Below are 12,184 nucleotides of genomic sequence, written 5' to 3' on the forward strand. Positions count from 1 at the left end.
TTTGCATTTGGGGGGGGCTGCAGAAAGGAGATGCCAAAAGCATGAACTTTTTTTGATCACTTATGTGGCTGTGAGGGCTTTGTTGTTTTAGGGACATCAGTTAGCTTTAGCCTAGATGTTATCTTTGAGTGGAGTTTAGAAATACTTAGGCAGAAATAGTGTTCTTGTATACTTTTTGCTATACATCCTATTACATGAAAAATCTTTGACATATGCCTGAAATACTTTCATATTATTTTAAAGGTCAGCAATCTGGTTTTTTTTGTTATTGCACCACATTCAGACTGGAGTTTATAGCATCCTGAGGAGTTTTTTTCCCTTATCTTATGTTTACAATATTGACAACGTTCTTTACAAGACAAGGTTTTCTAGTCCAACCCATACCTTTGCAGTGTGTCCTCTATTCTGATGCAATATATTGTTAAGGATCTACTTTAAGACCTAATTTAAGGTCTGATTAGTTAAAATATTGCTAACAACATTTTGTAAAACTAAAGCTTAAATGAGGAGCTGTCACTCAAATTGCCTATGAATTGATTTATTTACTTTTGCTCTCTTGCTGTGCTCCTAAATGCAACTAGAGAACTATTACAAAACAGAACTGATCTCTTTCTACCTTTTAATACTTTGACAGAATGATACAATATTTGTATTTTGGATTTTTTTTGAAGAGATGCTTAATTCTAAACAAACTATTTTTGAAAGTTTCTTTGTTTGTTTTTAAATCTTCTTGTATACAAGATCTTATTTGTATACAATAATCTACTGTCAGGTGTAAAACACTAGGTATGTATTTAAGGTCTTTTTATTTGACGTGCACATTTGCCAGCTGTTGCAGCTTTCATGATGAATGTTATGAAGGTTTGGGTTTTTCCCTGAAGTTCATGGAATCTTGCTAGTAATGAGAGTGAGAACTGGAAACATATTTTCAATTTTCTCTGATTGAAAGAACGTTGGAGTTGATTCTTGAGTGATTTATTTCTACAAATACATTATTTTTGTGGGGTTCTTGGTTCCTGATTTTGGACATGTTTATTCCTTCTACAACACATATTTCTCATGGTATTTAGAAGATGGCTACGCTTCACTATTAAATGTATTGAAATTGATATTTTTGTTGTCGTTGTTCTTTGTTCAGGCACCAGAATTTCCAGAGTTTACAGCTAAAGTTCAAGAAGCAATAAGTTCCTTGGGTGGTAGTGTTTTTCCTAAACTTAACTGGAGTGCTCCAAGGGTAAGAATGCTGACTCCCAAAACTTGTAACGGATGTTAACATAAGGATTTTTTTTTGTTTGTTTTATCTTAATGCACTGGAAAGTAGAAGAGACTAGTGGTTCTGATAAAGGAAGGAGTGATAGTCAAGATATCAGTGAAGTATGATACTGCAAATTGTTCTGGTGGATTAGAGCTAGATGGTGCACTGTTTGGCGAGGCTGATGCAAGACAGCACTGTCTTTCTTACATAAAACCCTGTATCCTTATCACAGATAACAGTATGATGGTCCGACTCTTCTCATTTAGGATACTAATTGAAAACTGCCTGGGATAAAGATTAAAAACCCCACTTTTTAAAAAAAAAAAAAAACCAAACCAAACTTCCCTCTAGTTATTTTTAGGTACTCTAACTATACCTTAAGGATGGGTGCACCCAAATGTTTTTGTATCATACTCTCAAGGGAAACTTTTGTTCAATCAAGCCTTCCAAGAAAGTGCCTGGAAGCAGTAAGACAAAAACTTAGGGTTTTTTTAAATGGATTTGCTCTGCTTTCAACAGAGTATTCATAAGAAAAACAATAACTATTGTGTCTTTTGTAACAGCTAATGAAGGTTTCCTCAAAATAATAAAAAAAAAATTCTGCATATATTTCAAATGTTGCATAATATTTAGTGCTGATAGATCTGCAGCTTGCACTCCTTCCTGTAGTAAAGGTGCATTTTTGGATAATGTTTAGGATGCCTACTGGATAGCAATGAACAGCTCTCTGAAATGTAAAGCTCTCAGTGACATCTTCCTCCTCTTCAAGAGTTCAGACTTCATTACTCGTGACCTCACTCAACCGTAAGTAGATTTCTAGGAGACAGTCGTATCATACCCAGTCAAAAAAACCCCCAACCCTCTGAAGGTAGTTCTTTTGAAGTTCTTTTGAAGTCCTTTGCAGTTCTTTTGAAAGATCTTACTCTTTACTGTACAGTAACAATAAATACCTGATACGAAAATACATACTCATGTTTAAAAGTTGTTCAGGTACAGTAATATAAGCATCAGGTACAGTAATAAGCTAGTTGTTCTTTGAAGCTCCCCCCACCCCTTCCCTCCTTCTTTGTCTCCCTCCACCATGCAAAAATAAACGCCAGGTCCAATTTAGTGCAGAGAATTGCGAGGCAAATTAACTTCATTGTTACTTACCATGAGTGAGTCTTTTCTAGTAAACCAAAATTGTTTACCTCATTTCAGTTGACAAGAGAGGGGCAGCCTCCATTTTATTCTTATACTAACTCTCTTGATTTTAATATGCAAATGAGTGAAAAGCAAACCACAAAGACATATCATAGTAGTACATGCAAAATGACACTATGAACTAAGACCATTTTTACTGAGTTGCTTTCCACAGCCAGTGATGTTTTAATCTTGGGGCTTTTTTTGCCTTCCCACCCCTGTTGGCGTTTACTTGTTGCTACCTACCTTATTGTTGCCACTTCTCATAGTAATACAACGTGACTTTACCATGTTCCTCTCAAATTTTAAAACTGTTGAAGTTTGTGTGGCTGCCTGGAAGATGCCTGAGACTTCTGCTAACATATTCCTAGAGCTCCTTCTGAACCTACGTTCTTGCAGCTCTTGAACAAATGCATGCCAGGAACTGTGACTAGGGATAAGTTACAGATAAAATTACCAGTACAGTGTGCTTGGGGTTTATTTTGTCTGCTCACATGAAGAGAGTACTTAATTGTATAGGAACAGCTTCCTCTTGTAGTACCTGCATCTGATTCATGTCACTCATTTTTAAAATACAGCCTTTTTCTGAAAGAAGATAAAATTATTGGAATTTAAAGTTCTTCTTACTATTATTACTATTATTTTTTTCAGAAAAGCAGAATTTCAAAGAAAAAGAGCAATCCATGGCTTGCAATCTGAGAGATTGCTTTCTAGTAATTATTCAATGCTTATTTATATTACTGCAATATTTAGGAGACTCAATCAAATGCAGGGTACTTGTTCTAGGTGCTTTATAGAGGGTTACCAAGCATAATAGTCCTGTGTTAAGTAGCGTATGACTCGATTAATAATTGGCTAAAATGTGAAACCAGTTGCATTAATGCTGTGCAACTGCCTTCTTTTTTTATTCCTGCAACTCTAATAACACTCTTTTCCCCCAGTTTGTTGGTACATTAAAAAAATGATAGGTAGCAACATCCTTATCCTTATCTCTGCATTTATGGAGTGCTAGCAACGCTGTCAGTCCAATTCTGGTGCTAGGTTTTACATTATGTCTAACCTACAACATTGTGAGGCACAGGGGAAGAGACTGAGAAGGAGGGGAGAAGAAGATGGAGTGAGAAGTCAGTTTGAAAAGTACGCTGGACTAGGGAAACAATTGTGAGCATTGAGAATTCATGATTCTGGGATCACAGAGAATGAAAAGGATGGGAGAGATGAGAAATCTATAGTTTACATTTCAGAGGTGAGTGAATAGTGATTCTCAGAAGATTTTGGTGTCTTACCAAGGAGCTTTTTTTCATTGTTTCCCCTAATGGGAGGCTAGGTGACTTGGCCAGGTGTCTTGAGGATGGTTTGCTCAGAGGGTTGAGCGCTAAAATTTAATGTGTCCTTTGTTGTAACTGCTGTCAGGACTGAGCCTTGTGGGTCTGAAAAGAACTGTACACTTTGTATCATCCCTTTGTGAATATTAAATAATACTGGTTTTGTATTCTACTGTTCTCATGTATAAAGAGGTTCAGCAAAAAGTACCCTGAGGTCCTTGGAGAATTCCTGTTTGGTTAACCACTTTCTAATAAGTTTGGGACGCAATCAAGTGTTTAGCAAGCACCGCTTGATTTAGAAGATGTGGCAGCCCTGTGTGTGTGTTTGTGCTCTTAGTTTATGCCACTTGTATGGTAGAATGAGTTGGTTCGACCACCTTCACTGAGACTGAAATCAGTGCATTTTCTGTCACGTTTTATCTTGTATCAGGTAAAGTTAGTGCCTCAGCTACTCACCTTGCCCTCTGCAGACAGCGCTGACTTAGCGGTAGGTGCAATGAATACATTCTAGCTCCTATGTTGTGAGGTTTCACGGCATGGGTGTTAATTTGAACCATCAGTAATTTCACCCTAAGTTCACACCAGACTAAGAACGGTAGTGGCTGAGCAGCCTGTAGCAGGCACGCTCTCTTCTACTGATTCTGCTGTGGGAGAATAACCTCTAGCAGAAAGACGCCACCTCAAATTGCAGTAGTCCAATCCATTTAGACTCCTTTTCCAGTGTGATAAGACCGCACGCGCTGCCAGATAGCACAGCTCAGCTAGTGGCTGGTAAATAAGCAAACCTTGTGACATGAGTGTGGGATCATCGCCTAATCTAGAGATCTAGAGATTAAGTTTCATTTGAGAAGTGTTGTATTTATTTCCCTTCCTATAAAGTCTAATCTAATGTTGGTATAAATTTGGCTTATGGGGTTTTTTTTGTTTTTTTGTTTTTTTTTTTTTGTCGGAACAGGCTTTGTTGTTTTGGTAAGGTAGAATTAATATGGGCAGTGCAGCCTTGCAATTTCCGTGAATTTGAATGGAAGTTGTACTTATGACTAGGGGAATGTGTGTAATCTGTAAAATCACTTTGGTCTCTATGTATCTTACGTTATGAATATGTTGTGCTTGATTAGAGGACATATTATTGTCCAGTCTGTGCATGGTATTTCTAAATTACTAAGTTATTTGTACAAAATATCCCCACCCAAACAGTGAAATGATTATTGCTGAATCAGAACAGTGGTCTTCCTTAATTATACTATTGATTAGCTGCCAATTCCCTAGTCCTTAGCAAGCAGAAATTAAAAACGTAGCTGGCATAAGAACCTGAAGTGCTGAATAAATGAAAATTGGATACATAATACATCCAAATCCCTTGGAGGGGCTACTCAGAGGAAGGATAAATGTACTATATTTCTACTTCTTTCATTAATACTCAGTATGATCTAAAAGTTTCTTGCCCTGCATAAGTAACAGCTGAAATGTTGTATACCCTTTTTTTGTTTTGTTTTGTTTTCTATTCAATTGTATTAACTTAAAAATCCACTTCATGGGTCATAATATGGAAAAGACTTTGCAACAGCAATTTGAAGATCTGTTTCTTAACCTAGCTTTGCCAGTGTTGTGGGACTTAAGACAAACCACTTTCTTTGCCTCTTCCTTCCTCTCCCATTTCCTATCTGCTTATCTGGTATTGATCTATACATAGTTCAGGTCAGGGAACTGCCCTTGCTGTAATTCTCAACTGTCTCAAGTTCCAAGAAAACTTCAGCTATGCAATACTTCAATACAAACCATTAAAAAATATGGCCTTAATGCAAATATACTGAGCTGACTAGATAAGCTTTGACTATTTTAATTGTTTGGATTCTCTCATCGTGTTGACACTTTGTTTGGTTGAAAAGTTCAGAATAATGAGTTAACTTTCCTCCTTGTTAATTTTGTATAAATTAACAACGACTTCAGAGCGATGCACTCGTTAATGTAGTCAATGTTGTTTCTGCTTCAAAGTAAGCATTGCATTTTACTTAGCTGAGTTCACAAAAAACTTGTGGGTGGTGTGATCCTTAACTTTTCAGGTTTTAATGTAGGCTTTCAAAAACTTAGTGTTGTGCATATGTGATTAAAAAAAATCCCTTTCTAATTGGAATTTCTATTAAGTGATTAAAACTCCTCTTTTGAACAAAAATCCTTTTAAAGCCCTGTTGAGTGTATTGGTTTAGAACACAGTTTTCTTCCTTATTGTTAGAATGTGTGGACTACATTTTGTTAAGACATGATTGCTCACCTTGAGACTGGTATAAATATTAGCAATAGTTCTAATGATACGATAATGCCCTTTCAGTTATATGATAAGCTTGTTGTTATATCGTGCTTGTTAATAAACCTTGGAAATTGTGTCAAACTTCGGAGATTGTTCCTGTTCTACAGGGCAATACTGCATGTTTTAAATCTGCAGATGCTACTATTGGAATTTTGAACGCTGAAGTGTTCTTATTTTTCTAGTTGTTTAATAATCACAACTGCAGAGGTGAAATAAGAAGTCCTGTAAGTTCAACCGTGTTGAAAAGCAACCTAATGCAGAGAACACGTTTTGCAAGGATTGCCCTTTGACTTATTATAGAGGGGCAGTACAAGTCACATGCAAGAATGGCTGTTTTCTGGTGTGCACTTAAGTGTTGTAAATTGACTGTCAGTATTTTATTGGTGCTATGGATCTCTTACTTCCAGAAGTTTATTCCTGAAAACTTTAGAGAAGTTGGTTAGACAGGTGAAGTAAAGAGTCTAAAAGGAGCCACTTAACCCTACCTAAGCCCAGGAAGCAGAGTGAAGGGACCATCTATGACTCATTTAGTAGGTAAGAAATATCTACGAGGTTAACGGAGCAGGTGAATCCACTCCCACTGGGCCAAGGAAAAGTTTCCGAATGTATTAATGTGCAAGATAGAAAGGAACATGAGGGGAGATGCAATTTTTTTTATTTAGGTGTTTATAAGAGGGCTTGGTTAAAATTTAAGTGCCTGTTCCTGAGAACAATTGAGAAGTCTGCTCTTGAGTGAGGTTTAGCCCATCGGGCTCCTAAGCACATTGTTTAACTTTAAAACCTAGCAGATGTTTCAGTCCATTTTGTTTTTAAGCTAGCATTCCGACTACATTTTTGATACCAGACTTAATTCTTCTAAATATTGAATTAGAAATTATAAAGTTTTCTGAGATGTGGAGCAATAACAGCCTGTGTTCTCCTAACAGAACATAGGAGGCAGTGTTGACTCACAAAGATGTGACTTGGCACTCAGGATACCTTTTTGCAAGAACAGTTAGCTGTTCGTTTAGACTTTAGTATAACCTATTTTGAGGTAGACAGTTCCACATGAGAGGATGTGGAAAATGAGGCCTTTGATTTTTTTTTTTTTTTTTCTTGAGGTTTTACTCACATCCCATTTTTCCTGGCAATTTACAGTGTAGTACAAGATCTTCTTTTGAATGGTGCATGAATTTCCTATTTCTTTTAATCCTTAAAGTTCCAGCAAGGTTCAATATTCAAGAAATAAAGATGCAGTTCAAAGGCTGTTAGAAGTTTCTCCTTGATTTTTTTTTTTTTAATTTTATTTTATTAAGGTTTTAAAATAAACTATGAGATGATAGCATTCTGTCAGGTACAGAATAACTTTTACAGTTCTCATTATATTCATAACAGTTTATTATCCACAGAATAATCTCAGTGATTTGCAAATGAGTTCATGGCTTTCTTAGCAGGATAGATACTGGAGGTTGTACAAACCTTCCTAAATTGCTTTTCTCAGTGTTGAAAACTGAACTGCGTAATGGCTTCCTGTAGTGTGTCCTGTTGTCAGGTATATGCATTTGGAGATTTTATATGTAGCAGCTGTATGTTAGAGACCTTGATCCTTCTGTTCTTGACATCTAAGTATAAATCTGTAAACAAGCTGTTGATCACAGCACAAGGCCTATAAGCAGTAGAGTTTAATTCCTTCACCCGTAGTAGTACTCAAAATGACAATTTGCAAAGGCTTCAGAAAAGAGAGCCCAGATATCTCTCAGTTTGGGGTTCCTGAAGTCTTTCTGATTGTTCTTTCAAGTACCTCCAAACCTGAATAGGATGCGGGTTAAAGAAACCCTGCTTAGCCTTCTGCCTCTTATGATCAAAAGGCCGTATGTAATAGACGAATTCAGCTGGGTCTGAACAACTAATGCTACAAAAAGTTGGTAAAAAATACAAAATTTCAACTACCTCAAGTGGCCCAAAATTTACCCTGAAAAGAGGGGTGGTAGTAATGTCCTTCTGTTGACAAAAACTCATGATGCTATTTAGAAGGAAAATGAGACTACAAAAACCTAAGTTTATTTTGTCTTTCACTGCGTTCTCCCATTTTTTTTTTCCTCATTTGTACTCAGTCCTGTGTCATTAAGGCTCAAGAAAAATAACATTACTACATCTTGCAGTACTCTTGTCTATATTCATCATTTTGCCTGTTTGCTTGATTTGGCAGCAATACCTGAGCAGTCTGCGTGGCTTGGGATGGCACTCGAGGATTTCATTTTCTGACTTACAAGGAAGGAGAAAGTATCTTTCCCCATATAGCTGTCACCCAAAATATATGAGGGTTGAGCAGGGGATAACTTTGATTGTTCATAAGGCTGGTTTTTGACTGCTGGAAAAGACTGCATGTTACTGTAATGAAGCAGATTGCAGGTACTCCGATCTCGGATATGGAAGTCTGTGAGAGGTAATACAGGTCCTAGTGTGCAGGGACTGTAAAACTCCATGAGCTGGACTTCAGCTGCATTTTTATATGTAGTTTATGATTGTTTTTGTGGCGGGGGGATATTTTCTTGAGCGTGGTAGGCATCTATGCTAGTAAGGGAGGAATTTTGAGTCTAACAAAACTGCAAGCTCTCGTGCATTTGTTTATTGCCTTGACAGAGCTTAAATTGCGGGGAATATAAACTGTAGTTGAAGGATGTTATTTGTTTACATAGGCTTACAGATATATATGATCTGTTTGATTACAGTACTTTTGGAAAGCGTTCCTGCTTTCCATGCCATTCTTTTCTGCATGTAGTGGATATTGAAGTCTAAACTAAAACGTGTGACATTTTATTTCTGCTGGCTGCATACTGAATGAACTCTTACAACAGCTCGTCACTTCAAACCGAAAGCTGGGCAGCCATGTCTTACAAATGCAATGCTTATATTAGAGATGTTAGACTTTTGGCTTGCTTAACTAAGTTCAGTGCTGAAGGGAGATAGTATAAATGTTGCCATTTAAGACTCTTGCTCAGCAGTGACTCTTTACACAGTTCTGTGCATCGAAGTAGTTTGTTGCCAGTAAGGTCAGGGAGTACACTTGGAAGGAAAATGCATGTTCTTTTGCTAATTCCCTTTGAAAGTTACAGGATTTGTTGCAAGGTTTGCTGTAAAATGACAAAAAGGTCCATAGAAGTTGGCTTGGGTATAACTGCCTCCGTTCTTGATGGTTCCTGAAAGGTGGCACACAGTCAGCTACTCACAAGGGACAAAACCTTGACATCTGCTTGCAGTTATGGAGACTAGGAATAAACAAAACTATTTCAAGAGATTTGTAAGAGTATTTCTTAAGGCTCTTAATTTAGAAAGATACCGTGCTGTGGAATCGGAAGTGCCGAGTGGCGCTGGTTTGCATGCCTTATTCATGGAAATGAACTGCTGTAAGGCATGGTGATGTGTCTCTGTTGTGTAGTTTAGGAAGTTAAACGTTAAAAGTACCAGGGAAAGCATGCTGCAATGAGACTAGATTAGATTGCTCGAGTTTATCTGGTTCTTTGAGAATTCAGTTATGCCAACATAACAATAGAGTCAAGGAGCAGCACTGTTGATTCAAATAAAACAAACCTCAACAATGAGTAAACACTCACATTTTAGCCATGTCCCTGTCCAAATTTAAGTGCTTCCAAATTACACTAGATGAAAAGAGGAGGATTTTTTCCTTTTCTTTTCCTTGCTGATAGTTGTCAAAAGGAGATTTGTTACTCATGTATTGAATTTACTTAGTTTGTAAGTCTTCGAGATGATTTTGATCCCTGTGCCTTACTTTTCCAGATTTATTCACTGTACTGATGATTCCCCTGATCCTTCCTTGGACTACGAGGTAAGACTCTTTGCACGATTTCTAGGTAATTTAAATGAATTGCTCACAGGGAGGCTGCCATTTTTGCTTACATATGTGCCCATAAATTGTTGTTTGTTTTAATTGTGTTGCTTGGGCAGTGTGGGGAAGCCTGGTTAAGCGGTACAGGTCATAAGGAGTTCATTTAGTTACATATCAGAGATGAGCCAAAGTTCAGACTTTTGAAGCTTCCTTGCAGTTTCCTCTCATGTCTGTCAGGTTTTGCCAGGAAGGACAAGTTCAATAGCTGAAAGTCATATATTCTTGATATATGCTGCTTGTGAATATCACAACTAAGGTTACTAAGAGAGAAGCTAGCTGTAGTGGCTGGGGACATCCTGAACTGAAGTGGTCTATCATATCTTGTTTCATATGCTCGTTACCAGATTAAAATGTTAAGTTAGCAACGTAGATACTAACAATGCTTTAAACTGTTCATGTGGTGCTGTCGCTTTTATGATAGCATCTAGTCATGTCCCTGATAACAATTTTTATGTAAATATAGCATTTGTCATCATCCTGTGGGCTTAAAGGGCTTTAGAAAAGTGAATGAACCCTGTTTTTTGGTTTTGTTTTGTTTTGGTTTTTTTTTTTTTTAAAGCGCCATCTTAATGTGCTTTAAAAACACAGGACATCTGAAAGTTGAAACGGAGTTTCATGTTTACACTCTAGTTAGGAGTGTCACCTTTGATTACTGAGGTTTTTCTGCTGCAGTTTATAGGTGTTGGGAGTTTCCAGTACCCATGAGCAGTAATTGAGGCCCTCAAAATAATGGATCCATCTGAATACTTCAGCTTAGGAAATGTAGAAACTTGAGAAAGTGCCACAGATATGCTTTAATTACCAGCCAGTCTGTCCTGTTGACTATAATAGTTTGGTTACTATTTCTATCCCATGTCCTTATTTTAACTGGTTTGCGCCTTGAAAGGCGTCACAGAATTATGCTTGGGTATATATCAGAATAGAGGTTGATTTGGTTAAATTTAATTCTGCTCATCAGCTCTTTTGACTAGGGAGCAACTTTCTGCCAATTCCGTGACAGATTTGTTGTGTTGTACAGCAGGATTTTTTTGGTTTCCATGCTTTATCATTAATGTAACTTTGAAGTTGTTTCATAAATAATTTCACAGTTATAAATGCTGTAGCAAGTGGAAGAACATAAGATAATTAAAGCGGGAAGGGGCCTCAGGAGGTCTCTAGTCCATTCTCATGCTCAAAGCCAGGTAAGCGATGAGATCAAATTGAGTTGCTTGTCATTTTATCAAATCTGGTCTGAAAACCTCAGTGGATGGAGGCTGCGCAACCTCTGTGAGGGAGCTGTTCCAATGCTTGACAGTCCTCGTGGTGAAAAAGTTTCTTCTTATGTCCAGTGTGAACCTTTCTACTTTAAACTAGTTTGGACTAGATGGTCTTTAAAGGTGCCTTCCAACCAAAAGCATTCTGTGATTCTATGAAATTAATATGAAGTCTAATTGCTTTGAAGTATTTGCTAAGATAATTGCGTGAACTGCAGGTTAAGATTGTTTTGTTTTCTTGTATCAGGAATAACTTCAGGGGTCATCTTACCATTACAGCAAAACTGTAGATCTAGAAGGTATACCTGTTGACAAAAAGTTACCTGTTACCTTTCTGAAACAATACTTTACCATTTGTTTTTCCTCTATAGCTTGTTCTTCGCAAATGGTGTGAACTAATCCCTGGTGCAGAATTCAGATGCTTTGTCAAGGAAAACAAGCTTATAGGTAAGGATTTTCGTAACTATAGAATTATTAGGTGAAGTTCTGAGGAGTTTCTCTGATTCCTCGAATCAGCACTAAATATGAAGACAGTTCTTTCTTAACACACCTCATTTCTGGAATTAATGTTTTATTCTTCTTTCTGTAATTTAAATGTGGCATGCCACGTTTCTCTTTCCCCTGTATTTGAAAGCCTGATGACATAGCATGCATACAGTGGGAATATTCTTAATTCTAATTGCTAATTCAGAAACTTCACCCAAAGGTTGTTTTGTAAGTGATTCTTTTATATTCAGGAGCGAATTGCACCATCTCCAACTTGTAGAATGAATACAGAGGCAGTTGGGTATTACACTGATAAAATGTGACCACACGTGGATATTATGTGCAGAAAGTTGGGGAGGTCAGAACACATCCACAGGTGTACAAGGTGTCTGAGTTCGTATTATATTCAGTGTAGCTGAGTCAGAAAACCTGTTGATCTGTTACTCTGGTTCAAAATCCTAAATGTAAAATGTTTCAAGTGGCACTGAA

The 12,184-nt window shown here is 37.2% G+C and overlaps 1 protein-coding gene across 2 annotated transcripts in view; it reads left to right on the forward strand.

Annotated features, from left to right (window-relative positions):
- CDC123 (cell division cycle 123) overlaps positions 1–12,184 on the forward strand; it is a 38,753-nt gene that overhangs the window by 7,535 nt on the left and 19,034 nt on the right. For both annotated transcript variants that reach the window (XM_075524599.1, XM_075524536.1), the window contains exons 5-8: positions 1,139–1,234; positions 1,953–2,059; positions 9,848–9,896; positions 11,581–11,656. In XM_075524599.1, coding sequence (XP_075380714.1) covers positions 1,139–1,234; positions 1,953–2,059; positions 9,848–9,896; positions 11,581–11,656 — 328 coding nt within the window. The remainder of the gene's footprint in view (positions 1–1,138; positions 1,235–1,952; positions 2,060–9,847; positions 9,897–11,580; positions 11,657–12,184) is intronic.

This window comes from Mycteria americana, chromosome 1 (assembly GCF_035582795.1).
Source record: "Mycteria americana isolate JAX WOST 10 ecotype Jacksonville Zoo and Gardens chromosome 1, USCA_MyAme_1.0, whole genome shotgun sequence".
In the NCBI taxonomy this organism is placed as follows: Eukaryota; Metazoa; Chordata; class Aves; order Ciconiiformes; family Ciconiidae; genus Mycteria; species Mycteria americana.